Below are 21,149 nucleotides of genomic sequence, written 5' to 3'. Positions count from 1 at the left end.
CCAAACTCAACCACAAAATCAAGAATTCCATGTAGGGAGCTCTTCCAGATCACATTTCCAAGAATTCCATGCGGGGAGCTCTTCAAGATCACCACCAATAACCCCCGACATGGGCATAGAAGAAGAATACCCGCAATACACCACATTCGACCAACCAACATCACAGTACCCCAACCAACCATTTGACCTCAACACACCACCACAACCATTGTATTTTAACCAAACCGGATCTACCTCCAACTTCCAAAACTTCCAGGCCGCACCCACTAGGAGAAATTTCAACCCACCTAGACAAAGCTTTGACAGCGCCGCGGGCACCCGCCTATCCTATGGAGGGAATTCTAGAGGTCAAGGACGGCCCACAGATTTTGAAGACCCAGATTTCATTGAGGGGCCGTCGACTCAAGCACAAGACGAACCAAATAGAGGGGGGCGTCGTCGCAGGAATAGGGGGGCATTACCAACTCGTGACCCTTCTACACGACCTATTAGACAACCTGAATGTGGATCGTACCATGGTCCAAGTGGCGCTCAATAGAAATTATATTTGTATCGTTAATGTATTTTGTAATGTTTTTAATTTTAATGTATTTGTATCGTTAATGTATTTTGTAATGTTTTTAATTTTAATGTATTTGTATCGTTAATGTATCGTTATTGTATTTTAATATATAATTATTTTTAACGAATGTCCAACTTTCAAAATAATGAATCCACCACCATCTTCCAAAAATAATTTTAAAAAGATAGATAAAAAAAACAATATAAAAAAATTATGGAAAAATTGTCGTTAAAAAAAAATACTAGAAAAAATTAAATGATAAAAGATTGCTAAAGAAAAAAATAACATAAAAAAAATGAAAAAGTTAATGTATCGTTATTGTATTTTAATATATAATTATTTTTAACGAATGTCCAACTTTCAAAATAATGAATCCACCACCAACTTCCAAAAATAATTTTAAAAAGATAGATAAAAAAAAACAATATAAAAAAATTATGGAAAAATGGTAGTTAAAAAAAAAATACTATAAAAAATTAAATGATAAAAGATTGCTAAAGAAAAAAAATCACAAAAAAAAATGAAAAAAAAAAAATAGGGGGGGTGTTGTCGCCGGGGGGTGGCGACAACACCTAAATTTTGAAAGCAGGCGCCAGGCCCACTGACGACGACGTATTGGGCTCAGTGTTGTCGCCACCCCCCCTGGCGACAACGTGGTGCAGGAAGCAAAAATGTCACATTTGGGGAATTTTTTTGAAAAGATGGTTATTTCTGAATTTTTTTAAAAAAAATTTGTTATTCAAAAAAAAAATTTGAAATATGTCATAGTATTCTAAACACGTATATTCAAAAATTTAAAATATTAAGAATAATTAAATATTTTTCCAAATTAAAAAAAATAGAAGACACTAAAATTGTATATATAAAATTTTTGTAGGGACTAAAATATGATATTTTTTTTATAGACACTAAAAATGAAATTTAATATATCTAAAAAAAAACATATTTTAAAATATTACTAATCAATATTAGAGGCCAAAAGAACAAAGAGAAAACGATACCGTACGAGTAAGTCACGACGAGTTGGTCGCGGAAGGGCTGATTCCGGCGGATTCGTGGTTGACGTCGGCGGCGATCTCGTCGGAGAGAATGCGGTGCCACTGCTAGGTCGCGAGATCGGAAACGGCGGCGTGAACGGCGATATCGCGCGGACAGCGGCGTCGTGGTTGTGCGCGGCGACGAGAACCTGGCTTCGGTGAGTCGAAATCTCAAATAGTTACGAATTGCTGCGTTTTTGTTTCCAATTCTCTCTTATCATTTCGGTTTGTGTTTTGGTTTTCTGTGAGAAAAAAAGTTGTGTTGTTGTAAGCTTGATTGTTGTATGCTCTGTTTCTGAAAATTGTTGTTATCGCTGCCTCTGAAACTGTTGTTATTGAGTCGATTTATATGAGTGAGTTGAAAGCTTTTTCTTTTTCGTGTGAAAATTTTGTCCTCCTTTTCGGAGTGTTTCTGCAGCCTGTTATATAGTGAAATTGTGGTGGTACGTGTATGATAGGTTGGAGAGAATTTAGGGAGTGAGGGTTGGGTTGAATGAGTACTGAGTGAATTTGTGAAGAGTTAGGCTGTAAGAGAAGTTTTAGGGAGTGATCTTGACTTGAGAGTTGAGTTTGACTGAGAGATTTTATGAAGAAAGAATTTGGCAATTTGAATGACTGAACATGAAAGCGAGCCTAATTTTGAATCGGTCTCTCAATATGCATTTTGAACTGTTTGTAAATGAATGAATGTTTGAAGTTTCAAAACTTTCACAGGTAGCTAAGTAAACTTGTATTTCCTAGAGTATTTGTTCGTACTAACTTTTCTTTGTGCATTGTTGCAGACTTATTGCATCGGCTTGAAATAGTAAGTGGAGGTTGGTTCGAGAAAATCTCGGGTTATACTGTCCTTGAGAACCTATCATCTTCCTCATGTTTTGAGGACTCTTTTCCTCTCCAGGCTTACCGTAAGTGACCCGTCAATCCCTCTTTCTAAATTCTCTGTTCTTCTCTTGTTACAAATTTCCATATCTTCTAGGTCATATGCCGGTGACAGATTATCGTTGTTATCTCACCGTTTATGCCGACTCGACTAGCTTATAAACTCTTTTTAAGTAAAGTAGAAACCTCACTTGTTTGTAACATTTTTTTTAGATGCTACTGGTTCAAGTAAAGTAGATCTATTTGCTGTAAGAAATTATCATATTGGCATGACGCAATTGAAGATGGATGAAGAGCTTGACGCCCACGAAAAAAATTTGAAGATGGAGATCTTTCTTGTAATCTAAAGAACTTTGTAATAATCACTTGTATCTTAAGAATTTTAGTGATTTAAGAACTTTGTCATGGTGGTCTAACACTTTGATGCAAATGGTCTAAATTTGTAAATCCAAATGTGTATTCATCTTTGTTGTTCATGTTTAGCATAGAATTCACTTCGTGACAATTTGTGACATAATGACCACCATACTTGAATGTGTACTTCATTCCAAAAGTCGCTTCCAAACTTACATTTGACGCCTTGAATTTGTAAACAGGTTGTTCTTCCATTTTGACATATGAACTTATAGAGAATGGGATGACGACTTAAACCAGGGTGACAAATTTGTCTTAATTAAATAATAGGCAAGTCTTTGATATTATGAAATGACTAACAAGAAAAAGCCAACATGGTTTTCTTTCAAGGATATTTCCACATTTGAATGAATTCCTATGTGAGATCTAAATGCAAATTTCACAAAGATAGGGTGTGACACGGGAATTTTCGGAAATGTATTTTCAGAATAGATTAAATCGTAAAGTGTGTATGGATGCGTTCCGGAAATATATTTCCGGTTTTCAGGGATATTTTTGGAAATTCGGGTGATGTGAAAGAAAAGCATATGGTGGGTTAAGAAATTTTCATTTTTAATCCCGCTCTCTAGAGTTGGCCTGCTCCGCTTAATCCGTTGAAAAAACAGAGACAGAGCTAACACATGAGTTAAATTAAATCATTCAATTTGTCTCAAGAAATATTTTACTACAAATTTATTTACTATCAACAATACAATTGTTATTGAAAGTGAAACCAACTGTCAATTTTATTATTGAAATTCATATACTCTAGGCTAGGCTCTCTTTTTGTACTCTTGTATATTTTACTTTTATATAAATCGTTACAACAAACTTTCTCTTTGCATTCTGACACTCAGAACACAACACTTTCTTTTTAATTTATTGCTTACAACTACTATTAACTTATTCTTCTTGAGCAAATTGCCAATATTATAATAAATGATCCAAAACTAGATGTTACAGTATAGTATATTTTAGCCCTGAGTGTTACTGTTGGCAAATAAGACTTCAGAAAGAAAGGAAAAAACATACATATGTGTATGTAATTATTCTATTGATGCTCAGGATCTTCTCCTCTAAAGTCGGCAAATTCCATATAACTCAATTTTGCTATCAGACAAGAACATTGCAATCTGCCTTTACTGAGGAATGGTCATCATATGTTTTTTTAAAAACTAAAACTATAGTATTAAAATGGAAGATATTAATCATTAGTTATAGATTGCTTATAGTTGAGAAAATTTATATATAGGGAGGGCAGAGACTAGCTTTCATATTGCCATTGTAGTTTACTTGTTCTTCTCTTTCTTTTGAATTGGCTAGCTACTCAAAAATTAAAGTTCTCCTTCTCCATAACAATGGTAGTTTTCATTGTTTATTTACATGCACACATGCATGCACCTTATGAATCTAACTTCTTACATGCATGCAGGAAGAAGAGCTAGTTGATGGAAAAGTTGATTGGAGAGGAAGAAGAGCTGTGAGACACAAACATGGGGGAATGAAAGTGTCTTTGCTTGTACTAGGTAATTAAGACCATGTAATAATAACATGAAAAAATACCAATTTATACTATGTTATTGTGATATCTGATTTATACCAGTTCTTTTGGTGCAGGTGCTTTTGCATTTGAGAACATGGCAACAATGTCATTAGCCGTGAATTTCGTGTCATACTTCACTGGAATAATGCATTATGAACTGCCAGATGCAGCTAACATGGTAACCAACTACGCGGGAGTTAGTTACATGCTTTCCATTGTTGTCGCTGTTCTTGCTGATACATTGATTGGAAGATACAAATCTGTTGTTTTTTCTGGCCTCTTTGAATGCTTGGTAAGTTCCATAATTATATCATATACCCTCCTTTTTTTGGCCTAAGTATCAATCATAATGGAGTCAATAACAAGGTCGTCTTTGAGGGGCATACAAGGCGGACTACCGTATAACACCCACTATTTTTCACGATAAAAAGAATCTCATAAAATATTTGTCATGGTTAAGCCGTGACAAAATAAGGACACATGGCCTCCAAAAAACTTACGACGTCTCTGATTGTAAATTATGTTGTAGGGGCTGGCGTTACTCACAATACAAGCGCACTATCGTTCTTTAAAGCCAGCAATATGCAACCTCTATGACAAAAATGCAGTGTGTGAAAAAATCAAAGGCAGCCATGAAGCTTTTCTCTTCATTGGTCTCTACTTATTGGCCATTGGTAGTGCAGGATTGAAAGCTTCTCTTCCACCACATGGTGCTGACCAATTTGATGAAAAATATCCCAAAGAAGCTAGACAAATGTCCAGTTTCTTCAATGGTCTCTTACTTGCAATATGTGTTGGTGGTTCTGTCAGCTTAACTTTTAATGTTTGGGTACAAGATAGTAAAGGATGGGATTGGGGTTTTGGAGTCTCCACCATTGCTATTGTCTGTGCTACTATACTGTTTTCCTTTGGATTGCCGTTATACCGAATTCATGTTGCGCAAAGAACTAATTCTCTCATTGAGATCTTCCAGGTATATTATATTTTACTTAGACGACCATGATCGCCTGAATGTTACAAAATTATATTGGACTAGCATGCAGATGCCCATGATTGTCTGAACGTTACAAAAGTATACTGTACTAGCATGCAGACAATCATGTTACAAAATTATATTGGACTAGCATGCAGACAACCATGTAGCAAAATTATATTGGACTAGCGTGTAGACGACCATGATCGTGTGAACGTTACAAAATTCTATTGCACTAACGTGCATACAACCATGATCGTCTGAACATTCTAGAATTATATTGTACTAACATGCAGATGACCATGTTACAAATTTTTTTTATTGATTATTTAAAAAATAAGAACATCATTGATCAAACTGTTCATTTTCCAGGTATACATTGCGGCAATTCGCAACAGAAATCTCCCTCTTCCTGCAGATTCTGAAGAGCTATATGAAATTGAACAGGACAAGGAAGCTGCAATGGACATAGAGTTTCTACCTCATAGAGACATTTTCAGGTTTACTCCTACTACTATCCAAAACCAACAATACATGTCACTTGATCATAGATTCATATCTTCTTGATCACTAAGTTTCATATTTTGATTGCATCTAGTTCTAAATTGATGATTCCTTTTGGACAGGTTCTTGGACAAAGCAGCAATAGAAAGAAAATCTAATGATGTACAATCTGAAAAACAAGAGATTCCAAGTCCATGGAAACTATGCAGAGTTACACAAGTAGAAAATGCAAAGATAATCCTAAGTATGATTCCAATATTCTGCTGCACAATCATAATGACACTTTGCTTAGCACAGCTTCAAACTTTTTCAGTTCAACAAGGCTTCACAATGAACACAAAAATCGCCAAACACTTTAACATCCCACCAGCTTCACTACCAATCATACCAGTTGGTTTCTTGCTCATACTAATCCCTTTCTACGACCAAATCTGCGTGCCACTTCTTCGTAAATTAACTGGCATTCCCACCGGCGTTACTCACTTGCAGCGAATAGGCGTCGGGCTAGTACTATCCAGCATTTCGATGGCAATTGCAGCAATCATAGAAGTGAAAAGAAAAAATGTTGCTAGTGACAATAACATGCTTGATGCTGTCCCAGGAGTTCAACCGTTACCAATGAGTATATTTTGGCTATCTTTTCAGTACTTTGTGTTTGGTATAGCTGATATGTTTACCTATGTTGGACTTCTTGAGTTTTTCTATTCAGAAGCACCAAAAGGACTTAAAGCTACATCAACATGCTTTCTTTGGTGTTCTATGGCTATTGGATATTTTTTAAGCAGCATAATGGTGCAACTTGTGAATAGGGCTACCAAGAATGTTACTGCAAGTGGTGGATGGTTAGCAGGGAATAATATTAATAGGAACCATTTGAACCTTTTCTACTTGTTGCTTTCGGTGTTGAGCTTGGTCAATTTCCTTGTCTATTTGGTAGTTTCAAAGAGGTACAAGTATAGGCCTCAAAGTCCTGCAGTTAAAGGTGTGGATTCTCAATAGGGAATATATGATTAAGAAATAGTGAGTGAAAAATTTGTGGGTTATGTTATGCTTTATTTATTTGTCAATGTATGTTTGTTGGGACATCTGATCTGACACAGCTTTTAATAAATAGAACGTAATTGAACACACAAAATTGGTAATCCAGTTCGGTGTACAACAACACCTAATCTGGGGGCTACCAAACCATGAAAGAAATCCACTATTAGTAGTATCAATTCAAAGCTAAACAACCTTAGTTTACAACTTCTCATTTAATCACTACCCAATACAACTTCCACCTAAGAACCTATTAGATAAGAGAATCCATCTCACTTCTAATCACCGCAATGATGTCTCATACAAATGTCCCACGTTATTGATATTGACGACCCTTGACCACAATTGTCAATTACAAACGATACACGATTAAGACTCACTTAACCAACAAATACTTAGAGTTGCTTAAAAGCTTCCTCCAAGAACAATAGCTTGAATCACAAGCAACACACACTTAGATAATTGTATCAATGATACCTAAGCGACACACATACATTCAATACTTAGCAGCTTATGAATGCATGACAGAACTTACAACTCAATAAACAGTCTTACTCTTTTATCAACATGATATTAGAGAGGCTCACATTGAAAGGACAAACCCTAACCTAATCCTGTAAGCTCTGTTTTTCAAAAGGTTTGTAGCTTGTTATTTATAACACACATCTGGTATGGACTTGAGCTTCAAAATGCAGTAGGGAGACTGCTAGAGATCCACGAGATATTCTCCATAAAAATATATCTTCAATCAAATCTTCCTAAATATTCTCTATATTTAGAAATCATGAAAATCTTCAAAACAAATCAAATCTTGTATCCTTATATTAAGTTTCATATTGGATTGCATAATATTTTTCAAATATTTTGCATCTTTAACACTTAAAACAACATCCAAAAGCCCAACTTAATCCTCAATCACGATGTCGAGTGATCTTTGCATATGACATCTTGTTCGACATATTACACCAGATGTAATTAATAGAACATCTTGTTCAATATATATTTTCTACAACTTTGACATGTTGCTGTCAATTTTTTTTACTAAAATTAATGTCAACCATATAAATAAAGAATCTATAAAGCTATTATTTTATATTATTACTTACTTAAAAGAAAATAGATATTTGATAGTTGTAAGATGTACTTTCTTTAGAATTGTTGTGAATTGTTGTTTGTCTTATAAAATTCAATCATTTCAACAATTCACCTTTGTTTCGGATGGAAACCATAATTGTTGGTGTAGACATTTGATGTAGTGGTGCATATCTTCAGTGCGGTTATGCGGGGACGGAGCGACAAAGTTATTACTCTAACGCTCAAATCAGTGAGGAACGAAGACCTGTCATAACTTTCAGCACTCAACGATTGAGTCAATTCTTATATGATCCAACAATGAACCATTTCATTGCATTCATTCGTGTTTTGAGGTATTTTAAGTCATGCCTTGGCAGAGGGATATTTATACCAAGAGATTCACAAATTAAATTACAAGGATACTCAGATGTTGATTGGGTTGAATGCTCGGATACTAGAAGATCTATCTCAGGTATTTCTTTCTTGGAAGATCTCTCATATCGTTGAGGACCAAGAAGAAGTTAACTATATCCAGATCATCAAGTGAAGTTGAGTATCGGGATTTGGGTGTTACTACATGCGAGCTTCAATGGCTTATCTATTAGTTCAAAGATTTGAAGGTCGATTGCATAAAGAGACCAATGATGTATTGTGATAACCAAAGTGCATTGCACACTGCAGTTAATTTGGTGTTTTACGAAAGGATCAAACATCTTGAGATTCATTGTTACATTACGAGAGAGATTATGTTGAAAGAATTGATGAAATTACTGCCATGTACATCAAAGGATCAACTAGTAGATTTCTTCATAAAACCCTTGCCACCTCAACCATTTAACCGATTGCTATCCAAGTTGATGATGCAAGCAACATGCATGGAAGATAAAGCTTGAGATGAAGTGCTAACCACTTAATCTAGCTTTATGTTATGATAGTTAGAGTTATTTAGAGACTATGATTCAATAGGAGCTTGTGTAACATGTTAGCATATAGCTTACTTGTTATATAAGTAAAACTTGTATGTAGAGGTGTGCATGGATCAATAACCAAACCATATTGAATCATATATATGGTTTGGTTTGGATCTTAAAACTATTTTATTAAAACCGGTTTATTTTTTAAAAACCGATTTACATATGGTTTGGTTTAATTCTAAACCGGTTTTTCACAAAAACCAGTTTTAACAAAAAAACCAGTTTTAAACCGGTTCTTTCAAAACCAGTTTTTTATTCTCTTTTAAAAAACCAGTTTTAAAACCAATTTTATAATTAAAAAAAAATATAAAAAAACCAGTTTTTAAAAACAACAAATTTAAAAACCAATTTTATATAAAAAAAATGGATTTTTTTTTAAACCATCCTTTTTATTTCAACTTTGAAGTAGTGAACACAATGCTCACAATGCAGTCTTAAACTTTAAGAGGGACAGTGCCTTAGGATCTGATGATTTTGGTCCTTTATTGTATTCCCACAATCAGAACAAAACACACTGTTAAAAAAACAAAAAGAATTCGAATCCCCATAATTAGAATTGCAGTTTCTAATTTTACAAATAAAAAACGAAGAATTACAGTTTCTAAGGCATGTCTTCAGGAAACACTCATGTACCCCTATATTCTCGTCATCACAAACTACCCTCCACTGTGGAAGAACATACAACAACTGGGAAAAGAGTTGAATCTGATCTGAAATAAAATGTGGTACCCATAAACTGATCCACTTCAAAATATGGTTACTGGTTTTTTTAAAATTTATTAAATGGGGCACCAATTTTAAAATATAGAATTGGATTGGGTTTTAAATTTTGGTTTTATTTGGATAGTAAATTAGTTTATGGGTATTGGTTTTTTTCACACCCCTACTTGTATGGCCCGTTTGTTTTGTTTTTAAATGATTTTTATAGTGTTATATAAATTTGTGTAAAAAATTTTTACAAAAAAATTTGCTTCAAATTAAAATTTGCTTTGAATAATTATTCTTAAAATGTGATTTTAGGTATTTTATCTATTAATGGAAAAGAAATTAGATATTAAAATTTCAAAAAAATCACTTAATTTTGAAGCTACTTCAAATAAATTTTCATATAAATCATTTTTAAAATACAACTTTTTGAAAAAATTGCGATTTACTAAGTTTTGGTCTTCAATAATGTATAATTATTTTATAAAATGTCAAAATTAGTGTTTTATTTTAGAAAAAACGAATATAAAAAAACTTGTAATATTTTAAAAAATAATTTTAAAAAATATAAAAAAAATCCATTTTTTAAAGCCGAAACAAATAAGCCCGTAATCATGAATCAATTAAGTTAGATGAATTTTACTAAACATGTTTATTCATAATATGTCTCTTGGTTATGGCCACATCACTTGTTAAAAAGAGTAATAGGTGCAATTTCTATGAATGGTGTAAAGCTCCTTTTGAAATGTTTAAAATAATTCATAAGTCTTAATAGTTGACCTCATTGTAAATGTAATTATGGATATTTCTTTCAATATACATTTTGCTTATAAAAAAATTAATTTCCAAAAGAATTAAATTTGAAATATACTTTAGTCAAAGTAATACTAATTTTTAATAATATTTTTGTAATAATTGGGTATGGTTGGATAAAAATATCACATAACCCACATGACATACACGACCATGACTCCCGGGACAGAATATGCTCATAATGTGCTCATGACATGACAACAACATGCCATAAAGAAACCATAAAAGAAAGAAACCTTATGATCCCGAAAATGACAACCTGATTGATACTCCATAATATGGCAACATCAACAAACAAAGAAATCTATTCCGTGTGGGCGATCCCACCGGAAGACATATGCACCCGCCTCGCCAGCCTCATGACCACCCTCGGTTCCGAATTCCGTGGTCCCCACTTCGAACCACACATGACCGTCGTCGGAGCAATAGAATTAACCCCCGACGACGCGCTCAACAAACTCCGATCAGCTTGTGAAGGTGTTAAGGCTTTTGAAGTTACCGTTGACAGGGTTGCCACCGGAACGTTCTTTTATCAGTGTGTTTATCTCCTCCTTCATCCTACCCCTCAGGTTTTCTTTCTACTTTTCTCCTTTTTCAAATTGTTGTTGTGCGAATTTGTGGGTTATGTTATGCTTTCTTTATTTGTCAATGTATGTTTGTTTTCTCTGTAAGATTGTTAAGTTAGAGGCTATTGTTTTAAATAAATCAATTTAAAGTTTTATTGTAGCTCATGGCTTCATACATGCATATTTGATTACTACTATTGTAATTTTTTTTGTTGATGAAGCCTAAACTCTGGTCTTCAGATTTGATTACTATCATTGTACTTTTTTCTTGTTGATGAAGCCTGAAACTCTGGTCTCCAGATTTAAGATGTCATATGTTTTGTTGGGACATCTAATCTGACACAACTTTCAATAAATAAGTATTTATGAATTAAACAATGCTGGAACGTAATTGAACACACAAAATTGTTAACCCAGTTCAGTGTACAACAACACCTAATCTGGGGGCTACCAAACCATGAAGGAAATCCACTATTAGTAGTATCAATTCAAAGCTAAACAACATTAGTTTACAACTTCTCACTTAATCGCTACCCAATACAACTTCTACCTAAGGACTTCTTAGATAAGAGAACCCCTCTCACTTCTAATCACCGCAATGATGTCTCATACTAACGACCCACGTTATTGATATTGACGACCCTTTACCACAATTGTCAATTACAAACGATACACGATTAATACTCACTTAACCAACAAATACTTAGAGTTGCTTAAAAGCTTCCTCCCAGAACAATAGCTTGAATCACAAGCAACACACACTTAGATAATTCTATTAATGATACCTAAGCGACACACATACATTCAATACTTAGCAGCTTATGAATGCATGACAGAACTTACAACTCAATAAACAATCTTACTCTTCTATCAACATGATATTAGAGAGGCTCACATTGAAAGGACAAACCCTAACCTAATCCTGTAAGTTCTGCTTTTCAAAAGGTTTGTAGCTTGTTATTTATAACACACATATGGTCTAGACTTGGGCTTCAAAACGCAGTAGGGAGATTGCTAGAGATCCACGAGATATTTTCCAGAAAAATATATCTTCAATCAAATCTTCCTAAATATTCTCCATATTTAGAAACCATGAAAATCTTCAAAACAAATCAAATCTTTTATCATTATATTAAGCGTCATATTGGATTGCATAATATTTTCCAAATATTTTGCATCTCTAACACTTAAAACAACATCCAAAAGCCCAACTTAATCCTCAATCACGATGTCGAGTGATCTTTGCATAGGACATCTTGTTCGACATGTTACACCAGATGTAATTAATAGAACATCCTGTTCAACATATATTTTCTGCAATGTTGACATGTTGCCGTCTAATTTTTTTTACTAAAATTAATGCAACCATATAAACAGAGAATCTACAAAGCCATTATTTTATATTGTTACTTAAAAGAAAATAGATATCAGATAGTTGTAAGATGTACTTTCTTTAGAATTGTTGTAAATTCTTGTTTGTTTTATAAAATTCAATCATTCCAACAGTTCACCTTTGTTTCAGATGGAAACCATAATTGTTGGTGTAGACTTTTGATGTAGTGGTGCAGATCTTCAGTGCGGTTATGCGGGGACAGAGCGACAAAGTTATTACTCTAACACCCAAGTCAACGAGGAATGAAGACCTGATATAACTTTCAGCACTCAACGCTTGAGTCAGTTCTTATATGATTCAACAATGAACCATTTCAACGCATTCATTCGTGTTTTGAGGTATTTTAAGTCATGTCTTGGCAGAGGGATATTTTAACCAAGAGATTCACAAATTAAATTACAAGGATACTCAGATGTTGATTGGGTTGGATGCTCGGATACTAGAAGATCTATCTTAGGACACTATTTCTTTCTTGGAAGATCTCTCATATCGTTGAGGACCAAGAAGCAGTTAACTATATCCAGATCATCAAGTGAAGTTGAGTATCGGGCTTTGGGTGCTACTACATGTGAGCTTCAATGACTTATCTATTAGTTCAAAGATTTGAAGGTCGATTGCATAAAGACACCAATGATGTATTGTGATAACCAAAGTGCATTGCACACTGCAGTTAATATGGTGTTTTACGAAAGGACCAAACATCTTGAGATTCTTTGTTACATTGCGAGAGAGATCATGTTGAAAGAATTGATGAAATTACTGCCATGTACATCAAAGGATCAACTAGTAGATTTCTTCACAAAACCCTTGCCACCTCAACCATTTAATCGATTGCTATCCAAGTTGATGATGCAAGCAACATGCATGGAAGACAAAGCTTGAGATGAAGTGCTAACCACTTAAACTAACTTTCTGTTATGATAGTTAGAGTTATTTAGAGACTATGATTCAATAGGAGCTTGTGTAAAATGTTAGCATATACCTTACTTGTTCTATAAGTAAAGCTTGTATGGCCCGTTTGTTTTGTTTTTTTTTAAAATAATTTTTATAATGTTACATAAATTTGTGTAAATAATATTTTACAAAGAAATTTTTTACAAAAGTTTCAAATGAAAATTTGGTTTGAGTAGTTATTCTTAAAATGTGATTTTATGTATTTCATCTATTTATGGAAAAGAAATTGGATATTAAAATTTCAAAAAATCACTTAATTTTGAACCTATTTCAAATAGGTTTTCATAAAAATCATTTTTAAAATACAATTTTTTGAAAAAAATTGCGATTTTGACTAAGTTTTTGTCTTCCATAATGTATAATTATGTTATAAGATGTCAAAATTAATGTTTTATTTTAGAAAAAACGAATATAAAAAATTTGTAATAATTTGAAAATAATTTTAGAAAATATATTTTAAAAAATACAAAAAGAAAATCTATTTTTTAAAGCCGAAACAAATAGGCCCGTAATTTCCCTAATGAATCAATTAAGTTAGATGAATTTTACTAAACATGTTTATTCATAATATGTCTCTTGGTTATGGCCACATCACTTGTTAAAAAGAGTAATTGAAAAAGAGTACATTGGTGCAATTTCTATGAATGGTGTAAAGCTCCTTTTAAAATACTTAAAATAATTCATAAGTTTTAATAGTTGACCTCATTGTAAATGTAATTATGGATTTCTTTCAATATACACTTTGCTTATAAAAAAAATTAATTTCCAAAAGAATTAAATTTGAAATATACTTTAGTCAAAGTAATACTAACTTTTAATAATATTTTGGCTTAATTGCACTTTTGGTCCCCCTAGTTTCAGCCTCTTAAATTTTTAGTCCCCCCAGTTTAAAACCCAGGATTCATGCCCTCAAAGTTTTAATCTGTTGAAATTTTTGAAGCCCCCCTCCATTTGGCAGTATTTTTAATGACATGGCATGGAAATAACCTGCCACATGGGTAATGATTTAATGATGAATGACATGGAAAACATTGACTATTTAAAATATTTTCTTATTATCTATAAAATAAACTTAATTTTGAAAATGTATTCAGTAATCAAATTTAATTGGACAATATATTTTTAATTCATTTAATTGGTAACATAAGAATCCAATTTTGCCCTAATCCCTAAAGTGTTCATTCTGTTCGTCAAAATCCAAAAAGCCCCTTCAGCTCCTTCGTCTCATCCATTGTTACACAGTGCGTAGGTTGGTGGTGGTATTGTCTTCTCTAAACGCCATAGTCTTCGCATTGCTAGCTGGTGTTAATAGCTGAAGAATCTCCAGAAGAACAATGGCGACTAAGGAAGAACGCTTTTGCTTTAGGTATGTTTTTTTGCCTTCTTTGAATATGGTGATAGTCAGTATTTATAGTTTCGTGTGGTCCACTGGTTTTATGTTATTGTCTATTACTATAGTAGTTTCCATTGGTTTGTGTGGTCCACCATGTTCTGCTATTGTCGCTTATTATAGTAGTTTCCATAGGCTTGTGTGGTCCACCAGTTTTAACTTTGCATTTGAATATTGTTAATTTCAGGCCATCCCAAGAGATAAAAGTTAGGTTAAAGATGCACCATAGGGGTATGTTTGTAAATGAACCTGTTAATTTGTACGTAGGTGGTGAGGTTACTGAATTTGGATGGAAGTTTGATGTTGACTATATGTCTGTCGTGGAAATGAGACAAGTGATTAGGGCACAGGGTTATGTTGACATTGCTAATCTGTGGTATAGGCACCCCAATTATAGCTTTACTCGTGGTCTAAGGAGTTTGAACACTGACAGTGATATCTTGCAGACACAGAGTTTTGAGACATTGCAAGGTTGACGAAGGATGAAGGAGATGAGGGGGAAATGAAGGAGAAATGACATATGAGGGAGATGACGAACAAAATGAAGGAGAAACGAAGGAGATGTTGAACAGAATGAAAAGGGATTAGGGCAAAATTGGATTCTTATGTTACCAATTAAATGAATTAAAAATATATTGTCCAATTAAATTTGATTACTTAATACATTTTCAAAATTAAGTTTATTTTATAGATAATAAGAAAATATTTTAAATAGTCAATGTTTTCCATGTCATTCATCATTAAATCATTACCCATGTGGCAGGTTATTTCCATGCCATGTCATTAAAAATACTGCCAAATGGAGGGGGGCCTCAAAAATTTCAACAGATTAAAACTTTGAGGGCATGAATCCTGGGTTTTAAACTGGGGGGACTATAAGTTTAAGCGGCTGAAACTAGGGGGACCAAAAGTGCAATTAAGCCTAATATTTTTGTAATAATTGGGTATGGTTGGATAAAAATATCACATAACCCACATGACATACACGACCATGACTCCCGGGACAGAATATGCTCATAATGTGCTCATGACATGACAACAACATGCCATAAAGAAACCATAAAAGAAAGAAACCTTATGATCCCGAAAATGACAACCTGATTGATACTCCATAATATGGCAACATCAACAAACAAAGAAATCTATTCCGTGTGGGCGATTCCACCGGAAGACATATGCACCCGCCTCGCCAGCCTCATGACCACCCTCGGTTCCGAATTCCGTGGTCCCCACTTCGAACCACACATGACCGTCGTCGGAGCAATAGAATTAACCCCCGACGACGCGGTCAACAAACTCCGATCAGCTTGTGAAGGCGTTAAGGCTTTTGAAGTTACCGTTGACAGGGTTGCCACCGGAACGTTCTTTTATCAGTGTGTTTATCTTCTCCTTCATCCTAACCCTCAGGTTTTCTTTCTATTTTTCTCGTTTTTCTTTATTTCTTGTGCAAATTTGGAAGTGAAAAGGGATTGAATTGATTATACAGTTTTTTGCGATGTGAATTTTTTTTACTGTTATTTTGTTGGCAGATAGTGGAAACCAATGCACACTGCTGCAGCCATTTTGGTTATACCAATTCAACTCGTAAGTTACACATTTTACTCCTCCTATCAATCCACATTGTTGGGTTTTCCTTTTCAATTGATGGACGAATCTGTAGCTAATACTTCTAGGCTACGAAGCACGGACACCGGAAACACGACACTCAAGCAATAATTTGAAAAAAATGAATGAATTAAACGTAATTAGAAGTATCAATTTCGGACAAAGACACTGAGTCACACTTTTTTCCAGAGGTCTCGGTGTTATAGAGCTTCTAGGTAGTGTACATTAGAAGATCAACAATATGATACTTATCATTTGAGCTTGAAACCAAGTTCAATTCATAAGCATTCTTTCGTGTTTTAGCTGGGCTTTGCCACACATTACTACTGTGATGTTTCTTGATAGTTTTTAAGCCAAGAAATGTAGGATATCAGAAAATGTCTGTTTTAATGGCGTAGCCATGGGATAAAAGTATACTCTTTAAAGAAGCTATTTAAGACAAAATTAATAGATGATAAGATTGCGAAGGGGATTGGACTATTGGTAAATAGATTAGATTAGAGTTTGTGTTTTTATCTATATATGATGATTATTCCGAGTAGAATAGAATTGTAGAACATGCTATACATGTAGACGGTTCATATATTTTGATGAGTTGAATCAAATCATACAGAATGTAATAAAACAGACTGTTATGTCACGTTTTATTCATGTGCAAAATGCTGACGGTAGAGGAGCCTTTGAGAATCAACCAGCAAGGAGCTTGGTTCTCCTCCAAGAAAATCTTGAATTTCAGTATTGTGAACGGTAAATATAGATGTCTGAGAGAATATTGTCCCCTTCACGTGTCCACTTTGCTTAACCTATAGATTAGTCAGGGCCCAATGTGTTTTTTGAATATCCAAAGTATAGACCAAAAAGTCACCTTAAAGAACAAGGTGCAGTTTCAATCACAATATGGTATGAAATGCTAGTAAATCAGTTTACATAGCAAATAAATTTATACTGCTTCCTTGCTGAATCAATCATAAAACTTTCACTGAAAGAAAGTATTCAATATTGTTACTCTGTTTAAGTATAAAACTGACGTAAAACTTTGTTATCTGATGGTGAACATTTGTCACTTGGAGGATGCGTCTTTGTAAATTTTGAATTTTGAATTCACTTAGAGTTGAATCTATTTTCTCTTAGAACATAGATTGTTATCAGAATGTCAACTATTTCGATGAGAGATGATATAATACATATCCAGAAGCGATAGTCACCTCTGAAAACCCTTAATGTTTTAAAATCAAAGATCCGCTTTATAGTTTGCAAGTATTAATGATTTTTGTAGCAATAGCATTAGGGTAAAACAATAAAAGTTAGTCTTGGTAGGTGAAAAAATCTCACTGCTGCAATGGTATGGCAGAGATGCATAAGTCACGAGTTTTTAATTTTTTTCTCATCTCTTTGTTTTATTGGTGTATATCTTGTTTCAATGTGCAGCTTACATGCCACACGTGAGCCTTTTGTATGGAGATTTGACCGATGAAGAGAAACAAAAGGCTCAAGAAAGAACTAATATTCTCGACAACACTCTCAGTGGTTTGAGCTTTCAGATAAGTAGGCTTGCATTATACAAAACCGACACGAAAGACAAAACACTAAAATCATGGGAGAAAATTGCTGAATGCACTCTTACTCCAAACTAGCTCGCCAAGAGTTAAACTATCACAAGCTGTTGTGGACATAAAAAATAAACAAACATACCATCACAACCTGTCTTAAATATTATCTGTTTTCTGCCAATGCATTCTATTCTTATTATATTCTGTACTCTGTAGTTATATTCTCAATCTTTTCTACTTTGTAAGGTGTGGAAATTGTAGTGCTGTAATAAACCACCTCAGTTAACCACTTGTGAAACTTTACATAACACTGAAGCATCATATGTAATAGCACATTACTTATAAGAGTTAAAACTTTCCATCATGAGAGAAAGAACTATTGAACTTTTGCCTATTCAGTGATCCAACTGAGGAGTGGTCTCAGAGGACCCTAGCTCCTTTACCACATCTTTTTTGGTCATTAAATTTGGACCCATAAACTAAAATGTATATAGCCTCTAGAGTAAAGGATGGCAGAATTGTACTTTAAATGTGAGTTACAAGCTTCTACCATTGCAATGATTTTCTTTAGAAAAAGGATGGGCTGACAAAACTTGGGTCACCCTAAAGGTGAGTGGGATCAAAACAGAGAGATATTGCTCCCTCTGTCCCAAAGTTACTGATTCACATGACCAATTCACATAAATATTAAAAACCATGTATAAATGAAATATAAATGCAATATAAATGTAAAGAGGAAGATATTGAACTGAAAATATTTATATTGTATTAATTAGAAGGCACAATTAAAATAAAAACAAATAATATTGTATTCAAAATTAAAATAGAATCTAATAGTACTGAATTAGATGATAAAGAATCTCTCTCTTATAACCAAAGGTCTTGGGTTCTTGCTCAACCTTGAACGCAACATTGTTGAAGAAGAGTTTTATCATTCATTGTGGTCTTTTTTGTCTATTAGTCTCTGCAATTGTGCATAAAATAAATCTAATTTATATAAAAAATTAAAATAGATCATTTATTTTAGAATCATTTTTACTAACGATTAAGTCAGTCGTTTTGATATAGAGGAAATATCTTATACGGGTTGAGTTCTTAGGTGTTGCAGGGTTTGATATTATTAGGCATTGATCTAGGGAAAAGGCGAGGGCATATAGGATTTTGAAGTAACTTTCAAATTTCCCTCACCATGAGCCAATAACTAATATGGCATAAAGTTGTATAACTCCTCAAATTCTATATCAATGAACAAGTTATTGTTGTTTAAAATGTAAATAGTGCCAAAGAAGAGATTAAAAATTTGCTGGTTCTTAAAAACTTTTTGCAAAACAATATGTCTAGTGTGTTAAATCTATGTATAGGCTAAAAATTGTACTCTTCAATGATTTTATGGACATAATCGATATGTTAATATCGAATAGTTGATATGTCTTAGTTCCAACAAAAAGGTTGCTTAAACAAGATCAAGTTTCTTGCAGTCTCCTCAGCCTATGAATCAATTTGGTTACCATTTGAGTTAAACTTCCTATTTAAGCATACTAGAGTGAATGCCACTACTTGAATCTGTTGAAAACTTGAAATCATACGATAGCTTTATGACAAAGGTGGTGGTGAGATTGTGACAACCTTTATGTTTGATGCATTTATGAGATAATGTCTTGCATTGAAGAACTACAACACATAACATCACATAACATCACTAGAAATCGTAATACAGAACCATGTAATTGTTTCGTGGTCCCCTTCTGTAGTAGGGAATATAGTTTTCAAAGGAACTGTAGTTTGTATTTGTACTTTGCTTCTTCAAAAATCATTGTGTTTACAAAATCTACACTTCATACCTTTTATAAAATTACGGTGGTTCACTGTGATTTCGACAAATTCACCGTGATATCAAACATGCACTTTGCATCAATGGTCCCAACACTTCCATAATATTAGTCCTTTGCTTGATACAGATATTCTCTAGATAACATCCTATTGAAAACAATGTGTAATTGCATTACTTATTGTTATAACTAAGATGATACATATACACTAAATAGTAGAGAACATAAGAATTTATAGTTGAAAGGTTGCATATAAATGCTGTCTGATGATGACACAATTCTTAACTTTAGCATTTGGACGGTTGAAGGAGAGGGCATATGGAACCTACCACTCATACCCATTTCTTGTGGTCCTGTCTTGACAGATATGGGCAAGATATTCTTCTTGGTATACATAAATTCTATCTTATGTAGCATATAAACATAAGCATGATAGTAAGATGAGGTAATTAAGGAAGGTACAAGGGAGGAAATAAAGGACCAAAGTCACTAGACACAAAGCAAAGAACGGGGGCTGCCAACTTTCATAACTTTAATCATAATTTTGATCTCCTCAAGAAGTTTATATAAGAATTCAGAAATCAAAGAGAGAAAATGTACACAATATTTTAGTCAAATACCTTTCGCTTTTTCATGACATTATGAATTAAGCATGGAGTATTTATGTGTCAAAGTATATTTGTAGGTATTATTTTGATGAGAAATTAATTCACAATACGCAATGGATATAAATTTTTTTAAATTTGTAAGAATTTACGAGGATTAACAAATATATGGTAGCAAATCGAACAAATAACGACACAAGTCAAGGTTTTAAGGGAGGCAAAATAGGCTTGGCCCGTCGGGCATGTCCGTTTTGCCCGCACTTTTTTGTGAGGCAAGTCAAGGTTTTAGACCTGCACCCTCTAATATGTTTGTCCCGTCCCATTTTTTTACTAGCGTCTGCAATTTTTAGGCTTAAAAGATGCAATGCCTGTGAGTCCGCTCCACCTCGCACTCATTCTTTTGAGGGACGATGCAAGGTTTTAGGCTCACACCCTCAACAAAGCCTGCCTTTTTTTTGTAGGCTTTTGCAGGGCGAGCCTAAACGGAGCAAACATGTTAGTTTGCCACCCTTAGTAAAAAAACATGAGTCGTTCAAACTAAAGAAATAGTTTCACTATGATCAAATAAGGGTATAAGAGAGTCTTAAAGTGATACACAAACTAATGCTCATAACTGTAAAATCACCAAGCAAACTAGCTAACAAATAAGAATAAAGAAGCTAAAAAATTACCCAAATATGTTACTTCAACGCGAAGTAGATATCTCTCAGCTTAGACCTCGTTTTGAAGATCCAAACGGTCAAAATGTAGACACAGGTGCTG

General features: G+C 33.8%; 2 protein-coding genes and 1 long non-coding RNA gene across 4 annotated transcripts; all 3 read left to right on the top strand.

Moving 5' to 3' along the window:
- The first annotated feature begins 1,535 nt into the window (after positions 1–1,535).
- LOC131607870 (uncharacterized) lies at positions 1,536–2,952 on the top strand. The gene is made up of 3 exons (XR_009285427.1): positions 1,536–1,757; positions 2,382–2,504; positions 2,692–2,952. It is a non-coding gene; the product is annotated as an uncharacterized LOC131607870 (long non-coding RNA).
- A 1,345-nt stretch (positions 2,953–4,297) lies between these two features.
- LOC131607869 (protein NRT1/ PTR FAMILY 4.5-like) lies at positions 4,298–6,981 on the top strand. The gene is made up of 5 exons (XM_058879824.1): positions 4,298–4,397; positions 4,489–4,706; positions 4,944–5,387; positions 5,760–5,887; positions 6,014–6,981. Exons 1-5 carry the CDS (start codon positions 4,298–4,300, stop codon positions 6,888–6,890), a joined length of 1,767 nt encoding a protein of 588 aa, XP_058735807.1. The 3' UTR covers positions 6,891–6,981.
- Positions 6,982–10,697: 3,716 nt separating this feature from the next.
- Positions 10,698–18,317, top strand: LOC131603358 (cyclic phosphodiesterase-like). 2 transcript variants are annotated; one of them, XM_058875659.1, is made up of 3 exons: positions 10,698–11,064; positions 16,328–16,382; positions 17,832–18,317. In XM_058875659.1, exons 1-3 carry the CDS (start codon positions 10,774–10,776, stop codon positions 18,035–18,037), a joined length of 552 nt encoding a protein of 183 aa, XP_058731642.1. In that variant the 5' UTR covers positions 10,698–10,773; the 3' UTR covers positions 18,038–18,317. The 2 variants fall into 2 exon arrangements, with proteins under 2 accessions (XP_058731642.1, XP_058731641.1); XM_058875658.1 differs by lacking the exon at positions 10,698–11,064 and adding an exon at positions 15,840–16,205.
- The last annotated feature ends 2,832 nt before the right edge of the window (positions 18,318–21,149 follow it).

Source organism: Vicia villosa, linkage group LG5 (genome assembly GCF_029867415.1).
Source record: "Vicia villosa cultivar HV-30 ecotype Madison, WI linkage group LG5, Vvil1.0, whole genome shotgun sequence".
In the NCBI taxonomy this organism is placed as follows: Eukaryota; Viridiplantae; Streptophyta; class Magnoliopsida; order Fabales; family Fabaceae; genus Vicia; species Vicia villosa.
Note: the sequence above shows the minus strand (reverse complement) of the source record. Positions and strands in the feature narration are given on the sequence as shown.